General features: G+C 25.0%; 1 protein-coding gene across 2 annotated transcripts in view; it reads right to left on the minus strand.

Annotated features, from left to right (window-relative positions):
• Positions 1–9,147: 9,147 nt before the first annotated feature.
• Positions 9,148–23,095, minus strand: part of Ecr (ecdysone receptor) — a 44,844-nt gene continuing 30,896 nt past the window's right edge. Inside the window, exons 3-6 of one of the 2 annotated variants that reach the window (XM_074252954.1) lie at positions 14,537–14,904; positions 11,167–11,418; positions 10,034–10,409; positions 9,148–9,941 (exon numbers count right to left, since the gene is read on the minus strand). In XM_074252954.1, coding sequence (XP_074109055.1) covers positions 9,697–9,941; positions 10,034–10,409; positions 11,167–11,418; positions 14,537–14,904 — 1,241 coding nt within the window. In that variant the 3' untranslated portion in view covers positions 9,148–9,696. Of the gene's footprint in view, positions 9,942–10,033; positions 10,410–11,166; positions 11,419–14,530; positions 14,905–23,095 lie in introns of both variants that reach the window. The other variant, XM_074252952.1, reaches the window with a different exon arrangement.

Consider the following 23,095-nt stretch of genomic DNA (forward strand, 5'->3'; position numbering starts at 1 on the left):
ACAAGGTCATTTCTTAATTATTGACATTTTTAAAGATATAAGCTCATCCCGATGTTACACTCATCAAGAGCTTTCATTTGAGTACCCACATGCATATTTCATATATTTTTTCATATATACATATATATATATATATATATATATATATATATATATATATATATATATATATATATATATATATATATAATATATATAATTATATAAAATATATGAAAAATTCATGTGGGTACTCAAATGAAAGGTCTCAATGCCTATAACATCGGAATGAGCTTATATCTTCAAAAACATCATTATTTCTCAAGATACTATGACATTTCTTAATCATGTATCCAGACATAGAGCATTTTTGAATGCAGATTAAATACTTATCTTAATAAATTGACTATCAAAATTTTTACTTATTCTCTTAATAATATAAATAAAAATAAAAATAATAAAATTAAAATAATAATAATAATAATAATAATAATAATTAATAAAAACAAAAATGAATAAAAATACTCTCATAAACTCGCTAATTATTAAAGAGCTTAATAATTGAATTTATTTCTTCTTTTTTTTTTTATGTATATAATTCAATGAATATTAATATTAATCAATTATTTAATTAATATAATCTCTCAACTATTATGCCACTTAAATACAAGTTAAACTTAATATATATATATATATATATATATATATATATATATATATATATATATATATATATATATATATATATATAATCAATATTTATAATTAATATGTATAATAAAAATTGTTATTTAAAAACAATCTGTATTGTAATTAATCATGCATTAATCATTAATCATTACAATATTATTAATAATATAATAATTATTTTATTTATAATTTATAATAATACAACTAGAGCCACATAATGCTCCTGTACATCGATTCGAACTTTGTTTAGATTTAAAACGGTTTGTTAATCGTTATTTGTCATTATTAATTAATTAATTAATATTTCTCACACTACCAACCGACATGATACGCTTCTTCATTATTAATCATTAATCAATTGCTTCTTAGATACCTCCGGGTATTTTTAATTTTTAAATAAAAATAAATATAAAGAGCGCTTAACCTTAAAATTTTAACATTTAAAGTCGCGGTTAATTTTTTAACCTCAAAATTTTTTATTAATTATAAATTTTAGAATTTTTCAACGTGATATAGAATTTATTTCTCGAAAATATAATGTTTATTTACATTTTTTTTATGTATTACTATTAATAGTATCACAAAAAATTGATGATTTTTTTTTTAACCTCCACATATTCCAGTAAACAATTGACGCTATTTCTTTAAATAATAATTTTCTATACTGATAGAAGGATTTGTTGATATTTAATAAGCTTCATTAACTGTTAATAAATATTTGTTAACAGTTATTATGACAACCGTTGCCATAGCAACGGTTGCTATGTCTGATATTACCATAGCAATGGTTACTATGTCAACTATTACCATAGCAATGATTAAATCTTAATGAAAAAAAATTTTTAAAAACATCGATTAATTAAATCGCCGATAATAAACATTTTTAAAAAAGTGCGTTCAATTTTCTAGTAACAATTAAATTAAGATTAATTTAATAAATATTTATTGAATGTTAAAAAATATTTATTAAAATTGAATAAATTAAACAATTTTCTTCAAATAACCTAAATTATTAATATTTAATAAATCCTTCTACCAGTGTATATTCTAAATATTTTTGTTCGGTTTTTGACAAATAAAATTTTAAAAATAAATTGTTTACCTGAAATATTACTTTTTAAATTTCCCGCGACTTTATTACAAAAATAATTTTAAAAGGTTAGCGCCTTGTCAGCCATTTTAAATTTTTCGTCGTCCATCTTGTGTTGATAAAAGGAAGAAACAATAAATTTTATTTAAAATTTATTTAGTCACTTAGTATTAAACAAAAATGATAAAATAAAATAAGTAAAGCCCATTAATCATTACCGTTTTTTTTTCTTTAAAAACTTAATTAAATTCTACTCTATGTACACAAATATCAACACTATAAATATAAAATAATTAATGACTATTACACATACATCATCCAATAACAATCCTTTCAAATTAATAATTAAAAAAGAGCTGTTATAAGTCCCACAGTTAATTATTTACAATTAACGTCTCACAGTTTACTCTTATTAATTATTTAATAAATTAATTTTAATAAAAAAAAAATTATTTTATTCAGCTTAATTAATGAATGGTCTTTTACATAAATTGTTTACATTAATATTTACAATTAAACATAATAAATTATATTATTTAAATTAACAAAATTGTTTCTTTTTTTTTTTTTTTTTTTTTTTTTTTTTTATTGTTATTTAATTATTTAATGCAATAATTAATAAGAGTAACGATATTTAGTGACGATGCAGTACACAAAACATGAACTAAGTGCAGCACGAGAACCACTTTCATATCAGTCAGTGTCTCGTCGTATTTAAAAGGAGACTATTTCCAATTATTTACTGTTTACACCCCGTTTATTATTTATCATTAATAATTTATTATTAATTAATTTTTTTAAATCGTTTTTTATTTATTTTCCCGCTTAAAGACCGGCAATTTTAAAAATACCAATTTGATAATTTTTTTTTTCAAACAAATTATATAAAAAAAATTTTTTTTATATTTTTTCTACACAATTTATTTAATTTTTTAAATGTGTAATTTTTTTTTGTTTGTTTAACCTCAAAATTATCAAATTCCCGCCATCTTAATTCAAACGGCCATCTTGGCGGCTTTTGAGCGCTCAAATTTGAATTTAAATGAGCGAGTTTTTTTTATAAATAAATTCTAATGTGTGTTTTTGTGTGTGCGAGTGTTTGTGTGCACTAGCGCATATAAAATATTGTACAATTTAGTTTTTTTTTTTTTTTTTTTTTATAATAATAATTATCGAATTATAATTTGAACCATCGATATTATTTTTTAATTAAAAAACATACAACAATAATTCAGTCTAATACATTCCGAAGCACCAATTTTGCGACCCCCGTTTCATTCCCAAAAATTTATTTTTAATAATAAATATTAATATCGAGTAAATACTCATTACAATAACTAATTGTTGCAACTTTCCCATAATAATTATTATAATTATAACTTTAATTTTCTAATACTTATCGAATTTAGTTTTTACTTTTTTTATTATAACGTTTTTTATTTATTTATTTATTTATTTTTTTAAATAGTAATTATAATTACAGTTAGAAATTTTACTATGAAATATTATGCGCTGCATAAGTAAGCCCACAGTGTGCCGACTGTATGTGTCATTTTTTTAAATTATTTTTTTTTCTTCTAATTTTCACACTTTTGTTTCAACTTTGCAACTCTGTCAGTGTAAAACCGTACAAATTAGTTTGTTAATTTTATGTGAAGTGGAGAAAATTTTTGAGTTATAAGAAAATTTTTATTTATTTATTTAATTAATTAATTTTTTAACAAATTTTGTTATTTAAAAATTTATTTTATTAAATTTTTTACTGAAAAATGTAATCAATCAATTTTTTATCAAAAAATCTTATTTAACTGATTTTTTACCAAATTTTTAATCAAAAAATGGATTCACTTAATTTTTTAATAAAAATTAATTTCTTTTTTAGCGAAAAAATTAATTAATTAATTTTTTATCAAATAAGTTATCAAAAAATCTATTTAATTAATTTTTTAATAGAAAATTTATTTATTTTTTATCAAAAAATTAATTTAATTAAATTTTTAATAATAAAAATAAATTGAATTAATTTTTTAAGATTTTTTCTTTAATTGCAATTTATTAAAAAAAAATCATTTGCATTTTTTAACCTTTAAAATAAAAAAATTAGATGCTCAAAAATTTTCCCAACCACACTTCACATAAATTAACAATATCTCCTCAAAAAAAAAAAAAAAAAAAAAAAAAAAAAAACATCTACAAAAAAACAAGTACATCGCGCATAAATTGCTTTATTACCCCACATAAAACAAATTTTCTACCTCAGATTGCTATAATACAAAGAAGATATATATGATAGTCGAATGCACGGAATCGAAGAGGGCGGGTCGATCAATAAACACTATAATTACGCGTAGGGGTGATTATTTGTTTAAGCAACAGTAAAATTGTTAAACAAATAACAAATGAACAACAATATCATTATAATTAATAATTAATAATTATAATTATAATTATACTGAATGATTATAATCAGACAACAGACAAACGGATAGATAAAGATAGTCAGTCAAACGTTTCCAGGCAGACATTTTGTTTGTAATTTTTTAAGAGTATTTAACCATTTTTTTTTTTTAATTAATTAATTGAATTTAATAGAATTAATTATGTTTAATTTTTTTTTTTAAGCACTGAGACTCGACGCTTGGCAGTATAATGAACAATCACCCACGCGTTTACAATAAAACCGTAATTAGTCAAAAAAGAATTTGACGAATTTTAAGGTTATGCGGTAACGCGCGAGGCCGAAAATACGACAACGAAATAAATTGACGTCAACAGTAACGTCTTTGGCAGTGATTGTAGAATTGCAAGTAGTATTTTTTTTATTTATTTTATTTTCAATTAATGTAAACTATTATTTCTAATTATTGTATTCACAAACAACTGCATGCTAAAGAAGAAAAGATTTTTATAAATATTGTATATTGTTGTTACACTGATAAAAAAAATAACTTGATTCAAGAAAAAAATTTTTTTTTAAAAAACATTAATTGTTGTTATAATTAATTCAATTCTCTTTAGTCTTTAAATACTCTGATTATGAAATTCTAACTGTGAGAGCCGTAGCCACCTAGCGGAATTTTTTTAAACTAACTTTTTTATCCAATTTTGAATAGCGCGCCAAAATTTTAACCAATAATAAATCGTGGCACGTTTTTTTGCGAGTTTTGACCTTTGAATAACTTCAAGAATTTTATTTACTGTAATTTAGAGGATTATTAAGGAGATCCAAGTACCCTTCAGTGTAAAGAATGTCTATAAAAAAATAATAAAAAGAAATACTTTTGTTATGTATTTAAAAATTAATTAATAATATTTTTGAGGAAATTTCCGAAAAATTTTGACTACTAGCACGGTGTAAATGTCAAAAATTTAAGCGGACAAATTTTTAGTTCACTGACGCTCTCGCTTGGTGGCGCTAGCGGCTGTTTCTTAATAGAATTTCTTAGATAGCATTTGAATTATTTTAAGCATATAATATTTTTCTTGAATCAAGATATTTTTTTTATCAGTGTAAGTCCGTGATTTTTTTTTTAATAACAATTAAATTATTATTTTTTTTCATACCCGCCGTCTACATTCCTGCGTGTTGCATAATTAATAATTAATTGAACAAATTAATATAATCGGCAGAACCACGAGGTCATTTTTTTTTTTTTTTTTTTACTATTTAACGTAAAAATTAGCTTTTAAAAATAAAACCCCGCAGTCCAAGCGAGATGGAGCTCTAGGCATAATCGATTTTATTTTTTAATATAATTTATAAACTCTTTTAATAATTAGTATGGCATTTTATAGACGTGTGCGATGGAAACTTTAATGCGCGTTATTACGATCTATTTAGTCTACTGTCTACAATGAGGTACGACGGTGAAATTTTTAATGATCTTGATTGTTTATGATGTTTCAGTTTAGTTATTTATATTTATATATATATATATATATATATATATATATATATATATATATATATATATATATATATATATATCATGGTATTTTTTTTTTATATATTTATATGTTTCTTCATGCATTCAGTTTTTTTTATGCTGTTAAATTGTGTTATATATTTCTTCCTCAACATTTTCGCATTGACAGCGTTATCGTGGTGTTCTCGCGTTCTAAGTTGTGGCAGTGTGCCTTTACGGCGTTACGTAGTAAAAATGATAAACCACAAGTTAATTCATCGATATATAAATTATTAATTATAGTTATTACCAATCTACTCTTTAAAGAAACTTAATTCCGCGTCTTTTGTGAAGAAAAAGACATTGTTCGTTTTTTTTTTTTTTTTTTAGGTTATGATGGCTTCTTTAATGCTTGTGTTTTTTTTCAGCAATTTAAGTATTTAAAATTGTAATTAAAAAAAATTTTTCAACTATTTCTTCAATTTTTTCAAGTTTATAAAGAAATTTTAGTCTCTTTGTTCCTTTATAGGAATTTTAAATGTGGCGCCATCTATGCGCCGCGTTCCAAATTTTATATTATTGTTCCTAACCAAAAAAACTTTAATTAAAAATTTTTAAAGGAAAAAATTCCCTTTTTTTCACTATTTCGTCTTTTTTTTTTAAATTTCAAGAAGAAATTGTAGTCTGGTTGTTCCTTTATAAGAATTTTAATAGTGGCGCCATCTCTGAACCACGTTCCATACTTTAAATAGTTATTTCTAACCAAAAAAATTTTTTTCAAAAAAAAAATTTATTCATTTCAATTTTTTTGAAAGTTCGAGAAGAAAGATTACTCTGATTGTTCTTTTATAGGAATTTTAATAGTGGCGCCATCTATGAGCCATGTTCCGAACTTTACATGATTGTTCCTAACCAAAAAGTTCAAATTAAACATTTTTCAACGGAAAAAAAAATTTTTTTTACAATTTTAAATATTAAAATTTTAAATTAAAATGCCTTTTATAAAAAAGGCGCGGAATTTAAATTTAATTTCCAGTAACGTGTTCTTTAATAACATCGAACATAAGAGACGTATCCTACTGGAACTACAAACATTAATTTTTCTACCCTTTAATGCCACATGTTTTTTTTTTTAAACATTAATTCAATCATTTTAATAATAAAATAAGTAACGCACTTATTTCACACGTTCAAATTTACCACGAACAGTAAACACAATTTAAAATAGATGACTTAATATTGCGTATGATTATCTACGAATTACAATTTGCATTTGTTTTGTTAATAGCATACAAGTATTACAATTATCAATAATTTCTATAATTTTTTTTTTTTAATATTACATACGATGAGGTTCATTTTTATTATAAATTTCTCCTGATTAAAAGTTAATAATCGATATATTTAACAAACGCTGTTAAGAAGTATTTTTTTTTTTATATTCTTCATTAGTATTATTATTTATTTTTTAATAATAATTACAATAATTTTTTTTTAACGTATCATGTTACGATTTTTGTCTGAAGAATAAAACTGTCGCATCAGATACTTTCAAACTTTATTTAAAATACGAATATTAAATTATAAAATTTATTTTAAATTGCAATCCGTCAAATCTTAACCGCTCACGCTCGCTGACAATCTTATCCATCACTCCACGTCCTTTTTTTAGATTTTTAACCAATCGGTACTAATCGAGCTGTCAATTAAAATTGACATTTAATCATACAGGTGTTTTTTTATTTTTTTATAATTATAATAATAATAATAAAAATTATTATTATTAAAATTTTTTTTTTCTACGCGAATTATGAATTTAAATAATCTCTTTTCTCTCTCGTTCTTTCTAATAATAATTATTATTATGAATCTTTGAAATTTACAATTTATTGATTTTTTTTTTTTTTTTTATTAAATTAGTTTATTTTTATCATTAAAAAATTAAAACGGACGGTTAAATTTCATGTATTCGTTTTTTGGTGAGCCGATGTCCGCTGTTGAAGGCACAAGGCTTTGCACTTGACACGGTCACCTAGTCTAACTTGACTTTAGTTTAGTTTTTTTTTTTTTTTCTACAATCTACATTTGTTTTGTTTTTTTTTTTTTTTATATTGTTTTACCATCTAGCCTCGCTTATTATACTTATCTATTACAAACTCTTTTTTTTTTTACACTCTATTACGCTTTTTTATTTATTACTCGTATCATTATCTTTCTTTTATCTACAACATCTACATTTTTTTTGGAATTCAAAATTTTAGATTTTTTTTGTTCGAAAAAAAATCACTCGGATAATTTTTTCTTAAAAATAAAATACTTTGTGTTAAAAAAATAATTTTAAAAATCAAAAAATCCATTTTTGTAAAAAATTCAGTCAAAATTCAGCTTTAAAAAAAATCTATTATTAACAAATCGCGTTGTATCTTGCTGAATAATAATCTTTTTTAAGATCTAAACTCATCTCGATATTCTACTCATTGAGACCTTTCATTTGAATACCCACATGTATTTTTCATATATTTTATATATTTAACATATATCATATATATCAAATATATGAAAAATGTCATGTGGGTACTCAAATGAAAGCCCTTGATGAGTATAATGTCGACATGAATTTGTAAATTAAAAAATGTCAAAAATTAACAAATGACATTGTATTTTATAAAATAATGATTTTTTTTTAAATATAAGCTCATCTTGATATTATACTGATTGAGACCTTTCATTTGAGTACCCACATCAATTTTTTTATCCCCCAGAATTTTTTTCAAAAATTCAGTCAAAATTCCTTAAAAAAAAAAAAAAAATCTTAATTTCAATAAAAAAATAAAAAAAAAAAAATCTAAAAATTTGAATTCCCATCACCAACAATATATCATCATCCATTAAAACATTCATCCAAAAATTAAATCTTATACATATTAACATGATAGACACTTAACCATTTTCTTACTGAAGAAAATGAATCGGTGAATTTATATTATTTCCCCCTTACTATCCTATGAATTATAAATATAATCCATGAACCGTGATTGCGTTTAAAACGTACACATGCTGGCAATAATATATTTATATATATTATTATGCAATATATGTGTAATATATATTTATATATTTATATATATAGACTCTATCATCATATTATGCATATGTATATTATTTATTAATAAAAATCGTGAACTTAACAACCACTGCTCAACAGTGACCACTGTCGCGATTAAATCCACCTTTTTTTTTTTTTTTTTTTTTTTTTTTTCTTCATTTAAAAACATTTATTATAACTTTTCTCGTAATTTTTAAAAAAACTTCTAAACAGAAGTTTTTTTTTTTTCCTATTTTTTTTTTTTTTTTTTTTTTTTTTTAATCAGTACGCTAATCATAATTATAATATAATCAATAATCATTTATAATTATTTTTTTATCGATATAGTAACGGATAGCCGGGTAGGAGATATAGTAATATATATAGATATATAGATATATATTTATATATATTTATATTTTTATTTATATTATATAAGTGTAGTTTTATTATTATTATATTTTTATATAGTCTCTGTAACTGTCTCTATGTATCACAGCCTGGGTGCCTGAGTCACTGTCCCAATATTTAAATTATTGTTAATTATATTTAACAATAATCATGTTTTTTTTTTTAAATTTTTATTATCATCATCATCATTATTATTGTTATTATTATGAAGCTGCTTTAATTTAAATAATAATAATAATTGTTATTATTATTTTTTTATATTAATGTAAAACATGATTAAAGTATGTAAAAAAAAATAATTAATTTAATACGTTGAGACAGTGACACAGTGGTGCACTAGTAAAAGAGTCACTCACGCCGCCGTCTATTGAATATTAATAATAATTATTATAATTATAGTAGTATTTTTTAATAATAATAATAATAGTAAAATTAATAGTAGTGATATTAATAAATTGCAAAGCAAATGTGTGTATGATTTGCTGAGCCGACGACTCTAGGTGTAGCAGCATTGGCTGACGATGAGTTGAAATAAACTAGGGCATCACGTCCCAGATCTCAGCAAGGAAGGGAGGTAGCTTTTTATTCTTCAGCTTCAAACTGAAGCACATTTCGCTGTTCTGATTACCGAGTGTCCTCAACTCGGTTAAAACTGACAGCAGCTTTGCGAATATCATCGTTGAGTTTGGCCTACGTCGGTTGTCCACGTAAGCTTTCAATGCGTTTAGGTACACTTCTTGGATTTGTTCTACCTTCCAGGCTTCTAGTAAGTTTGGCCGATCTGTTTTTAATTATAAAAATTTTTTATTTGATTTTTTTTTTTTATTTAAGGAAAAAATAAATAAATAAATAATAATAAGATGTAATAATTACCAGAAAAAATGACGATGGCCGTGAGTAAAGCATACTCGGCATTATTAACTTTCATATTATACATATGCCGACAGAAACGTAGCAAATCTTCGACGGTTTCACCCATACCAGCAAGACTGTAGCTCTCACGTGTGTAGGGTTGATTGTTCGCGAACACGATACTGTCTGTTTCAACGTCATACTTCCTCGCCATTCTCAGCATCATAACTTCACTGGAACATGCTTTTAATAGCGCAATCTGATCTTCCCGAAGAAGTTTATCAAACCCGGTTAACCTCTTGGCGAACTCAACAATCAGTTGTACTGTTAATATTGTGATTTCTGTTATATGCCTGAACCTCAAGTCACTGGGATCTTCACTCTCTGTTGGATGATACTGCAAGTACAGAAAAATATTAATTAACATTAACACTTTTAATCAGATTGAGAAAAAAATTTTTTTTGAAAAAAAAATGAGTAATGTTGTGACAGTAAATTTATTTGTTTAACATTTTAAATAATTTTATTTATGGCTCAACAAATATGAATTTTTCTCTGATTTTAAAAAAATGTCAAAAATTAACAAATGATATTGTATTTTATAAACTAATGATTTTTTTTAAGATACAAGCTCATCTCGATGTTATACTCATCGAGACCTTTCATTTGAGTACCCACATGTATTTTTCATATATTTTATATATATCATATATATCAAATATATAAAATATATGAAAAATGTCATGTGGGTATTCAAATGAAAGGTCTTAATGAGTATAATATCAAGATGAGCTTATATTTTAAAAAATGTCAAAAATTAACAAATGACATTGTATTTTATAAACTAATGATTTTTTTTTAAATATAAGCTCACCTTGATTATCTACGTATTGAGACCTTTCATTTGAGTACCCACATGTATTTTTCATATATTTTATATATTTATATATATATATATATATATATATATATATATATATATGAAAAATATATAAAAATGTCATGTGGGTACTCAAATGAAAGGTCTCGATGAGTATAATATCAAGATGAGCTTATATTAAAAAATTACTTATTTTTTAAAAAAATAAATATTTTATCTTAATGCAATAATTGATAAATATATACTTAATTAATAATATAATTATGAAACCAACCGTGATCTTTTTAATCTCTTCCTCATTAGGATGCTCAAATTCTCCTTGAAAGAAAACAAGGCTGCTTATTAACTCTTCTTGCTCAGGACTAGGTGCTTTCACATCGTTCGGCCAACTTGATGACAATCCAATGTTGCTACCAGACATTGCCAAACATTCCGTTTCCGCAGGTTCTATTTTAACGCCCATTTGATCGATATTTAAATTACCTGGCGAGCCATTCATCGTTGTACTATTTGGTTTATCTTTTTCCTGGAATAAAAAATTCAAAAATTTAATTTTTTTACAAAGAAACAATTTTTTTTTTAATTTTTTTGAAAACTCTGGATTAAAATTTTAATTGGTTTTTACTGCGCGGCATCGCTCGACGTTAAATACTTAACCAAAAAATGATAACTGTCACAAAACATTATTACCATTTTGTCTAGTAAGCTGTTAACTGTTGACTTTATAGATAATAATGAGATAATAATGATTAACAAACGCCGCGATCGGCATTTTTTATAACTACTGTAGTTTTTTTTATCGGTTATCATTCATTACTTGGTAATTATCTAACTACAACTGATTTTATTAATTACTCCTGTCATTAATTTTGTGTTGAAATTATTTTATGATTAAAAATATTATTGGAAATAATTTATATGACCTTCGAAATATTTTTAAAAAAATAATTTTGTTTGATAAAAAAATTAAAAAAAAAAAAAAAAAAAAAATGAAGCTAATTTTTGTGAAAAAAATTGCAATTTTTTTTACGAAAAAATTTTTATAACAATTTTTAGAATAATAAAAGAGAAAAATAAAAATTTCGAGACATTTTTTACTTTCAAAAGTTGGAAAAAAATTTTTTATAAAATTTGAATTCCCAAAAAAAGAAGCCTATTGTATATTGTAGATTATGAAAGAATGTTAATGTTAACTCCATATTGATATTCCAAGCATGCAAACTCTAATTCCGACTGTTAAAAGTTAATAATTGCGACGTATGACCCAAAATAATAAATAATCCACCAAAAGCTTACGTTTTGTTGCTCTGCTATTTTTCAAGTCTTACAGAAAAAAAATTTGAGATGAAACGTAATAATAAAAAAAAAAAAGAAAAATGAAAAATAAACTAACGTACAATCTGTTTGGGAGCAATGTGCGTTCTATTTTATTCTTTATTCTTATTTCTGTTTCACTCCTGCTTTCGGAAAAACAGTCTATAGTGTAGTTTAAGTTGTATTAGGCATTAGAGGGAGAAAAGCGACCTTGTAAATAAATAAATTTATAACCAGTTTTTGTAGACTATAGAATTTATAGAATGACGCTTATTTTTTTTTTTTAAATAAACAGTAAAAAAAGTATTTTTAATACGCAAATGTTTATTACTATTATTATTATTATTATTATTATTATTGTTATTATTATTGTTATTATTATTCAAATTGGAGCAGCTAAATAATAATAATAATAATAATAATAATCCAAACATATTTTGAAAAATTATTATTATTATTATTATTACTATTATGTGCTCGAAATTTTTCTTCCTCAAAATTCAGTGGAGTAGAACTAATCCCGACTTTGTGTTTAACTTCTGTTAGGGTCTAAAAAAAAAAAAAAAAAAAAAAAAAAAAAAAAAAAAAAAAAAAAACGCCACTGTTTTCAATTGGGGAAAAAATAAACAAAGAATCTCTCAAGAAAAAATACAAAAGTCTTCCTCTCTTTTCTTTTAATTTCAAGTCAAAATATTGAATTTACTAAAAATTTATGCAAAATTAATGCCCTAAAAATTAACAAGAGAAAAAATTTTAAATTAATATAGTTTTTATACTACGATCATTAGAAACGTCAATGACCTGATTGGAATATTATATTACTGATACAATATACTAATTTAGAAGAATATTAAGGTTTTGTGGGTCTCTACAATAGCCCGAAAAATACCGGAACGATTACTTTCTTCTATTCGTGACTCATGACCCTATGAGTGATGGCGCTTTTACTTTTATACTTTATTCGTATGTTATAGATTATTTTCAAGTATTAGTTTCTATGAACACAGATAAAGTCAATGGTAAGAAAAATTTTAAAATAGAACGCAGGCTTTCAGTTTTTTTTACTTAATTTCAAAATCTAGAATTTATATATTTTTCCGTAAAAATTATGTCGAAAAAAAAAAAGAAAATTGTAATAAGAAATTAATCTATTGAAAATTTAAAATAATTGTATTTTTTTTTAACTAAAGCTAATTTTTATCCAAAATTGTTTATTGCCAAATCTAGAAGACTTTTATTGATATTCTTGAATTTATAAGCTCATCGTGGTAATACACTCATTGAGACCTTTCATTCGAGTATCCACATGTATTTTTCATATATTTTATATATTTATATATATTATATATATCAAATATATAAAATATATGAAAAATGTCATATGGGTACTCAAATGAAAGGTCTCGATGAGTGTATTACCGAGATGAGCTTATATCTTAAAAAATGTCAGTACAAGTCTTCTAGATTATCAAAAAACCAATTTTAGATTTATAAAAATTAAAAAAAAAATTTTTTTTTAAACATTCAAAATAATAAAAATTGAGTGAAGAAATAAAAGATTCATAAAATGTCGAAATACTTTCAATTTTAAATTTCAAATTTATAATTAAATCTAGCTTTAAATAAAATGAAAAAAAAAAAAAAAAAAAAAAAAAAAAAAAAAAAAAAAAAAAAAAAAAACCAATGGGTGGTCCATTAACGAATTGAATAGTAACATAAATAATACAGTATAAAATATATTATATTCCCACTGAAACCCTACTGCTCAAATAGATGCAAGTCATTAATAAATGTCTGATCCTCCATCATCAGAAAAAAAAATATATTCTTCTCTAGTAAGAAAATGTACATTAAATTTTACTCTAAAAGTAACCATGAAAAAGTTGATGCTGTTCATTATAGGTATTTATAATTTATACCTGTCAGCTCTTGATGAAACTTATCTACAAAAAAAGTAACCAACTGGCTTGAAACCTGTTCTGATCGATGCATAGAGTGATACGAATCTCAACAAAATATTTGTTGGCTTTTACCGACATAGATTTTCCTCTACTTAAAAATTTGTATTTTCATCTTTAATCAAATAAGCCATTACGGAAGATATACTTTTGATGGGGCCGTTTTTAAAGTAATTTATTTATAAGAAATATAAAATGAAGCGTATACGAAATAAGCTCGAGAAAATCTTAAGAAATAAAAATTATCTTTAATTTATTTTTTTTATTTTTGCCAAAATTTTTTTTTTCAATTTAATTAAAAAAATAATTTCTTAGAGATTTTCTTGAACTAAATTGATAATGAAAAAAGAAACGATTTATTCTTACCCCTACCTTTTGGGCCTTTTTCTCTTTACGTTTAATAACACATTGATTTTCTGGTACAACACATTCAGGTCGCATACCAACGGCCAGACACTTTTTCAGTCGACACTCCTGGCATTTACGTCGCATATACATGTCAATTTCACAATTATTACCATACTTGCACTGATAAACGGCATTTTTAGTAATACTTCTTCTGAAAAATCCTTTACAACCTTCACATGTAAGTGCATTGTAATGATAACCAGACGCCCTGTCACCACAAACTAAACAAAGTTCTTCTTGTTGTCGTGGAGTCGGGCCTTTTTTCCTTTTCGCATCACAACTGTCTGCGCTGTACCCGTTCAGCGAACTGGGGGGTGATAAATCATCCCTGCCTGTAACAAAAAATTGGAAAAATTTTTAAGTTTTTGTTCTTAAAAAAAAAAAAAAAAAATATTTTTTTAATTCTTTATTTAAATAATAAATTTTGTTAAATTGCACTGTAATTAATTAAATATTGAAGTTTTTGAAGAGATAAGCTCATTTTGATGTTACCCTCATCAAGAGCTTTCATTTGAGTACCCACATGCATTTTTGATATATTTTTCATATATACATATATATGATATATATAAATATATAAAATATATGAAAAATTGATGTGAGTACCCAAATGAAAGGTCTTGAAGAGTGTAATATCGAGATGAGCTTATATTCTTAAAAATATCATTATTTAACAAGATACAAGGTAATTTTCTTAATTATTGATATTTTTAAAGATGTAAGCTCATCCTGATATTATACTCATCAAGACCTTTCATTTAAGTACCCACATGCATTTCCGGTATATTTCTCTTATATATATATATATAAAATATATGAAAAATTGATGTGGGTACTCAAATGAAAGGTCTCGATAAGTGTAATATCGAGATGAGCTCATATCTTTAAAAATGTCAGTGGTTGACAAGATATAAAGTCATTTTTTAATTACTTAATTTTTTCATATGACTATCCTGAAAACAAAATTTTTTTTATTCTCTTAACAATATAAATTTTCTTGAAAATATTATTAAGCAGAATTAAGAAAAGTAAATTTAACATTTTTTCACCTGCTCTCTTGAGTAATTATTTACAATGCATTAATTAAATTAAAATAAAAACTCGATGTATGCGTAGATGAATGTAGCAAGTAGCATAAATATTAATAAGGATGAATAATTATAAAAAAAGGTAAATGTATGTATGTATGTATGTATGTATGTATAGAGATATGTTGTTTGGAATAAAAGGCAGTGATGCCGTAGCTCTTGTACTTTCACCGACCGTGACTTCTACGTTCCACCCAACGAGTTTCCACAGATGAAAGAGTTAATAGAGACACACGTGACGACGTTGCCACGTATAGGTTACTAGAACCTGTGTAACGTGGCCGACACGCTAAGTAATATCGGTAATAGCTGGGAAATTCCCTCAAGCAACAGCGACTAGTTGCCAACAATTACTTGGTTATATATATTTTTGTTAATAATATTTAATATTAATGTAATATCTCCAGGTTGTATTTTATAATTTACATTTACAGCTTTGATATTTTTAATTGTTACATTTTTTTTTTAATTCTACCATTTTTTTACAAATTTTCAAAAAAAATTTATAAATTAAAAAAGAAAAAAAATTTAATATCACAATTTTTGAAAAAATTGTATAATCCAAAATTATACTGAATATAATCCAAAATTATACTGAGTATAATCCAAGATTATACTGAGTATAATCCAAAATTATATTGAGTATAATCCAAAATTATATGGGATATTTTTTCGGATTATATTCAGTGTAATCTTACACGGTATAACCAGAAAAATTATTTGGTGAAATCGGAGATTACACTGAGTATAATACAAAAATAATTGAGTATAATCTAGATTATATTGAATATACTATCTGAAATTTTTTTTTATTACAGATTACACTGAGTATAATATAGAAGAATATTAGCTATTGTACAATTTTTCGTAATTTGGCGCGCTTATACTTTTAAATTTCTGGGGTTTGCCGCTAGATGGCGCTCAAAGCGGCCTTTCTCGCAGGTACATTGTTATTTGATGTATTTATATAGATTAATGTTGATGAATAATTAATTATCTGTACAGAAGATTTTTTAGAAGAAAATTCACGATATTAGAATGTAAATTATGACTTTAAATTTTACAGTTTCATAATTCTCGCGATTAATGAGTGAATAAAAATAATTCAGGCACTTTTCAAAGATATCCATCTATTTATGCATTTTAAAAATATTCCCACACTATTTACAACCAACAATGAGCAAAAAAAAAAGTATCTCACTGCTATTTGTTTCCTCTACACCCATATTATCCAGTCGCTTTTAAAATGTACCATTTATGGCAATGGAGACCAGTGTTTCTCAATATAATCCATCGATTAAGCCTTAATTTTATTTTTATTTAAGTTTCACTCGTCAGATAATCAAGATACTTGTTTCTCGCATTATTTCACAACATAAGATAAAAAATTTTTATTTTCATAAAAAAAATTTTTTTTTTTTAATTTTGATCGTCATCATTATGATCATTAATATTAATAAAAATTAATAATAACGTATGGTTAAATATTTAGTGACCTCACTTACAATGACGTGGACCAAAATGGCTGAAGGCTGTCCAGTCACTGATTGGCCAGCTAGATGTGGGACAAATTACAGCCAAAAGGTTTTATAAGTTTATTGCCACATAAGGTCAATTATAAAACGAATACACAAGTAAAAAAAAAAATAAATCAACATAAACCTCAACCATAGGGAGGAAGTACGTGTCATATCTCAGAAGCGTGACGTGAAAATCAATGGGAATTTAAGCGAAATCATGATGAATTACTCATCATGTTATGATTGGTTTTTTTTTTATTTTAAAATTTACATTTTATTGTATAGATTCTTTAATAATATATTTTATTATAATTGTTATTGCTTCCTACGATGCATTGAAATATTCCGTAGGCGTTGCAAGGTAACTTAGCTGATCAATGCAGATATATTACAACCTACACACTGTACTAATGACACAATAAACTACGCAACAAGAGAAACAAAGTACGGCCTTGATTGATCTAACCTAATTTACTTAACAATAATTAGATACGTTTTTTTTTTTTTTTTTTTAAATTCATATCTATATTCTGTATCTGTTTATATCATCAACTACCTGTTTGCTGGTTGTTATATAATATGCGATGTATGTACTTCGAGTACAAACACGGTAATAACACAAACTGCCAACCTGCAAATCACTATGTGGCTAAAGAGAATTATGAATTATTAATAAAATAGTTTTTGATAATTTATCGGGATTTTTAATTACAATAAAAGAAAAATTTTTGGGACAAAAAAAATTTTTATCAAAAATTTTTTTTTTTAAATTTAGAAAATTTTTGTTGATATTTTTGAAGATATACGCTCATCTTGATATTGTACTCATCGAGACCTTTAATTTGAGTACCCACATGCATTTTTTATATATTTTTCATATATACATATATATAATATATATAAATATATAAAATATATGAAAAATGCATGTGGGTACTCAAATGAAAGCTCTCGATGAGTGTAATATCGGGGTGAGCTTATATCTTTAAAAAAGTTAACAGTTGACAAGATACAAGGTCATTTTTGAAATATGTATTCTTAAAATTTATTATGATTAAAAAAATATTAATTTTATTCTTCTATGTATCTCTTGAAGACAAAACAAATTAATATAAAGTCAACAAATGATTAATTTATCAGTTTGTCGAAACAATCTTAAAGTTTCAATAAATCTGTTTTATTTCTCCGTCCCTCTGTATAAGATTACCAAAGAGAAGATTATTCCGAGATTCCAGAAATAAATCCATCTGTGTATAGATGAAATCTTTATCAGAGATGGTGCGGCGGTAGGTTTAAGTGAAGAATGGAGGATACAATCCAAAATAAAACTAAAAAAAAAATACAAAAGACTAGCCGAGCAAATGTTGGTGGTTGTTGTTGTTGAAGAGTGAGTTTGGAGGCCTGTTTTATAAACCGAGGAAAAACTTAGATGCGGTTGAGGTTGTTTAGTACGAGACCACGGTACATACCTACATACTATAGCAAACTACAGCATGAAACAAGAATACAGCTCGCGTTTATGTGGTTGTGGATGAACTAGAGTTAAAAAGAGACAGGAGGATCCAAAGGAAGTCGCTGGCGATGGCGATGGTGATGGTGATGGTGATGGTAAAAGCCAGTGGGAAAAGAGGTAGGGAACAAGCCAGAGTCAAGGCCGCTCACTGCTCTCCAAGAGAACTACTAACCAACACGGAAACCCTCGGCCAGCAACTGCTGCCTCAGCAAAACTCAACAATTCTTCACCTTCATATATATATATATATATATATATATATATATATATATATATATATATATAGCTGTATATATGTTGGTACACGAGCCATCCCGAGGATATACACTTAACTCTGGACTCTCATGTCTTCAGGATATTCACGTGTTTTATCTTCCATGTGTCTATCTGTGTGTGGATCGTTTTGTTGCATGCAACGAGCTGAAATACCAAGTTAATATTCACCTGAGTGAAAACATCAGCTCACAACACAGCAACACACTGAGACACTGACCAACAGTGTTGTTACACTAGACCAAAAGACACCAACAGATTAACCTCCGCTGCTTTTATTCCATTCACCAAGAATTTAATTACGGTCACATTGTTTATATTTTATCATCAATTTTTATTTTTTTTTTTTTTTTCATTAAATTTAAAATTTTTCAATATTATTTTTATCAAATTTTTTTACTTAATTCATAAAAAATAAATAAGATTTTTAGATCCAAAAAATTAATTTTTAAGAATTTTGAAAGCTTAAACTAAATATATTTTATATATTTTTATATATTATATATATATATATATATATTTGTATTTATGAAAAATATATCAAAAAAACAAGTAAGTACTTAAATGAAAGCTCTTGATGAGTGTAACATCGAGATGAGCTCATATCTTAAAAAATGTCAATAATTAAGAAATGACTTTGTATCTTGTCAACTACTGAGATTTTTGAAGATATTAGCTCATTCTGATGTTACACTCATTGAGACCTTTCATTTAAGTACCCACATTAATTTTTCATATATTTCATATATTTATATATATCATATATATGTATATATGAAAAATATATCAAAAATGCATGTGGGTACTCAAATGAAAGCTCTTGATGAGTGTAACATCGGGATGAGCTTCTATCTTTAAAAATGTCAATTATTATTATTATTTTTATCATTATTGTCAGTCTTCATATAAAAAAATGTTTCCAGTTTTTTAATTAAATTTTCAAGTTTTAATATCTTAAATTTTCAAAATTTGCCTTTTTAAATTCCTCTATAATAATTGAAAAACCTTTTCATTTTGTCTGCTGTATTTTTGTTATAAAGGATATTTTTACGCGTACAAAAAATTTTTTAGCTCATAGAATATTTGCAATAAAATTTTTTTAACAATTAAAAAAAGTTATTTAACAAAAAAAAATGTTACAACTTTTAAAAATACAAAAAAAATCAAATCTCTAAATTTGATATAAAAATAAACCCTTCTATCATTACTGAGTGAATTCAACAATAGCTCATTGCTTCTGCAAGTAAAATGGCATCGAACTTACTTGAAAGCTCTCCAATAAAATCTATACCGACTTTATCTCTTTTCTTACAATAAAAATAATGGAGTAATTAGTAATCAGGTTACTTTGCTTTGTGGAAAATTCTTTGCATCAAATTTCCTCCTTATTATATTTATACTTGCAAAATTTGTGTTTATAAATAAATATACGGAATAAAACAGATAAAAATCTTAATTTCAGTCAATAGGGGAGAAGATAATTACTGTATAAAAATAAAAAATTAAGTAAATAGATAATAATTATCATTAAGAAGAGGGTGCTCCAGTTAAACACATAAATATAAGACATCCATGACTCGACGTCACGATATCTGCACTACATTCGTGGGAAATAATATATTTTTAATTTTAGTTAGTTAATTTATTAAATAATATCCAGCAAGTTAGATCATAAGATTAGTCGGTGAGTTTTTAGTTTATATGTTTTTAGTTTATAAGATGTTTTTTTTTTATATTAATTTAATTAGCCAGCAAAAATATTTATTGTTTTTTGAGTCATTTATTTAACTGCAGCAATGACGAAGCTCACTTTTTGTTGATAGTTAATTCGGCAATTAACGGACCCGTTAATGGATTTTTTGTTAGTGTTTTTAAAATAAAATAATTTTGTTTCAATAAAAAAAAAAAAAAAAATAAGCTATAAATTTAAAACTGACATTTATAATTTTATTTTTTTTAATTTAATAATTTTTATAAATGAAAAAAAAATTTTTTCTAATCATTTTTAAGGCTAAATTGTTCAGAATTTGCAAAAAAAATTTAAGCGCGTTTTTTATTGAAGAAACGGCCGCTAGCGCCACCAAGCGAGAGCGTCAGTGAACTAAAAGTTTGTCCGCTTTAATTTTTGACCATTAAAGTAGTCAAATTTTTAAAACTTACTGAAAATTTATAAATTTAATCTACGTAGCCCAATAATTAATAAAAAAAAATTAAAAAAAGGGTACTTGGATCTCCTTAAAGCAAAATATAAGATTTAAAAAAATCAGGGAGTTCTACACACCCAAAAAAATCCGTTTAAAATTTATCTACGTAATATATATTATTCACGTATGAAATAAATAAAACTGATGATGGTCTATAGTACAGTATGCAATAGTAGTTGCGCAAGAAAATTGCCAGTCAGCCATGGCCTTGTCCGCCAGCACTAAGTAGAGAGGGAAGTTAAATAGAATAAGTATAAAAAAATTACAAGTCAGCTTCTTCTTATTTTTATTATTATTATTATCATTATTATGTTCTTCTTTTTGGTCTTCAATGTATTGAGCTTGACTTTACTTACATAAACTTATTTTTCATTTCGTTCCATTCTGTTCTTGTTCCATACCTTTACTCCTTTTTATTTAGTTCAACTATAGAGTAGAGTACAGCACAGTATAATCCGTAATTCTCTCTCACTTCATTCTTTTAACCTCTTGCTCCTTCAGTACGATGAGAAAATCAAGTCCTTCTTTATACTTCTGTCCTTGTTGTCTTCAATCCGTTTTCTTTATTATTTTTACACGCTCTCAACCTCCAAGTCCAAGACGTCGTTTCTCTCATATATGTACAAGTACTGTCTACATACACATGTAATCTACATTTATATATATATATATATATATATATATATATTTATATACTACCAATACATATATAAGTTGACTTATATAGTCGACCGCGTGATTCACATTCAAGTCACGAGAGTGTTCAGCAGCAAAAGCGAAACGCCCGACCTTATACTTTAGCTCTCTGTACGTGATACACGTGCGAGAAGAACATTTTATAGTGTAGGTATGTAAGGTAACATAAGTATAGATATTATATTTTAATCCTGTACTACACTTGTTATTATTATTATTATTATTATTATTAACCAGCAAATTCAGATTTATCAATATTATTAATAATAATAATAAAAAACTCCGAAATTGTTCTTAAAAGTTAGTACAATAATTATTATTATCTAATAATTTTGAATTTTTTAATTCTAAAAGTGATCATAATAATAAATTATGTCAATAATTAAGAAATTACTTTGTATCTTATCAACTACTGAGATTTTTTAAGATATAAGCTCACCTTGACATTACACTCGTTAAGACCTTTCATTTGAGTACCCACATGAATTTTTCATATATTTCATATATTTATATATATTATATATATATGTAAATATGAAAAATATATGAAAATGCATGTGGGTACTCAAATGAAAGCTCTTGAAGAGTGTAACATCAATATGAGCTTATATCTTTAAAAATATCAATAGTTAAGAAAGTACAGTGCAATTTAACAAGACTTATTATTTAAAAAAAAAATAATTTTATTTATTTATAATTCACAAGTCACAAATTGCTAATTATTATTTTTATAAAACATATCTACTAATGTTGATATTTATATTTAAGTAATTAGTGTAACGGAATTGATATCGAACTGAGTTTAGTGATACAGACGACGCGTCGACGATGCCGTTGATTCCTTGCTCATGTATAGATATGTATATATATTACTCGTTACCACATCGTTGATCGACCCACCGCGTTCAAGTCCAGACTGCTCTGACGTTGGACGTGAATTCATTCATTGCCAACGTTCAAATACACATACATTACTATGAAGGCCGATATACATACACCCGGTGGTTATATATTGTTAGTGTGTACTCTTCCAAGCACACTTATACTCTTAAGTGTGTATTTTGCCCGATTAAACTTGGACTTGATGATGAGTGAAGTTAATGTTTGACTTTTTGTCTCCGAGATCATTTTTCATAATTTAGCATTAATATATCAGACGTTTATAATAATTTATTATTTATTTTAGTTAAATTTTAAATTTATTTCAAATTTTTTAAATTATTAATTAC

Source organism: Cotesia typhae, unplaced genomic scaffold (genome assembly GCF_013202065.1).
Source record: "Cotesia typhae breed Kobodo isofemale line unplaced genomic scaffold, CoteBio_Ctyphae scaffold_121, whole genome shotgun sequence".
Taxonomy (NCBI): Eukaryota; Metazoa; Arthropoda; class Insecta; order Hymenoptera; family Braconidae; genus Cotesia; species Cotesia typhae.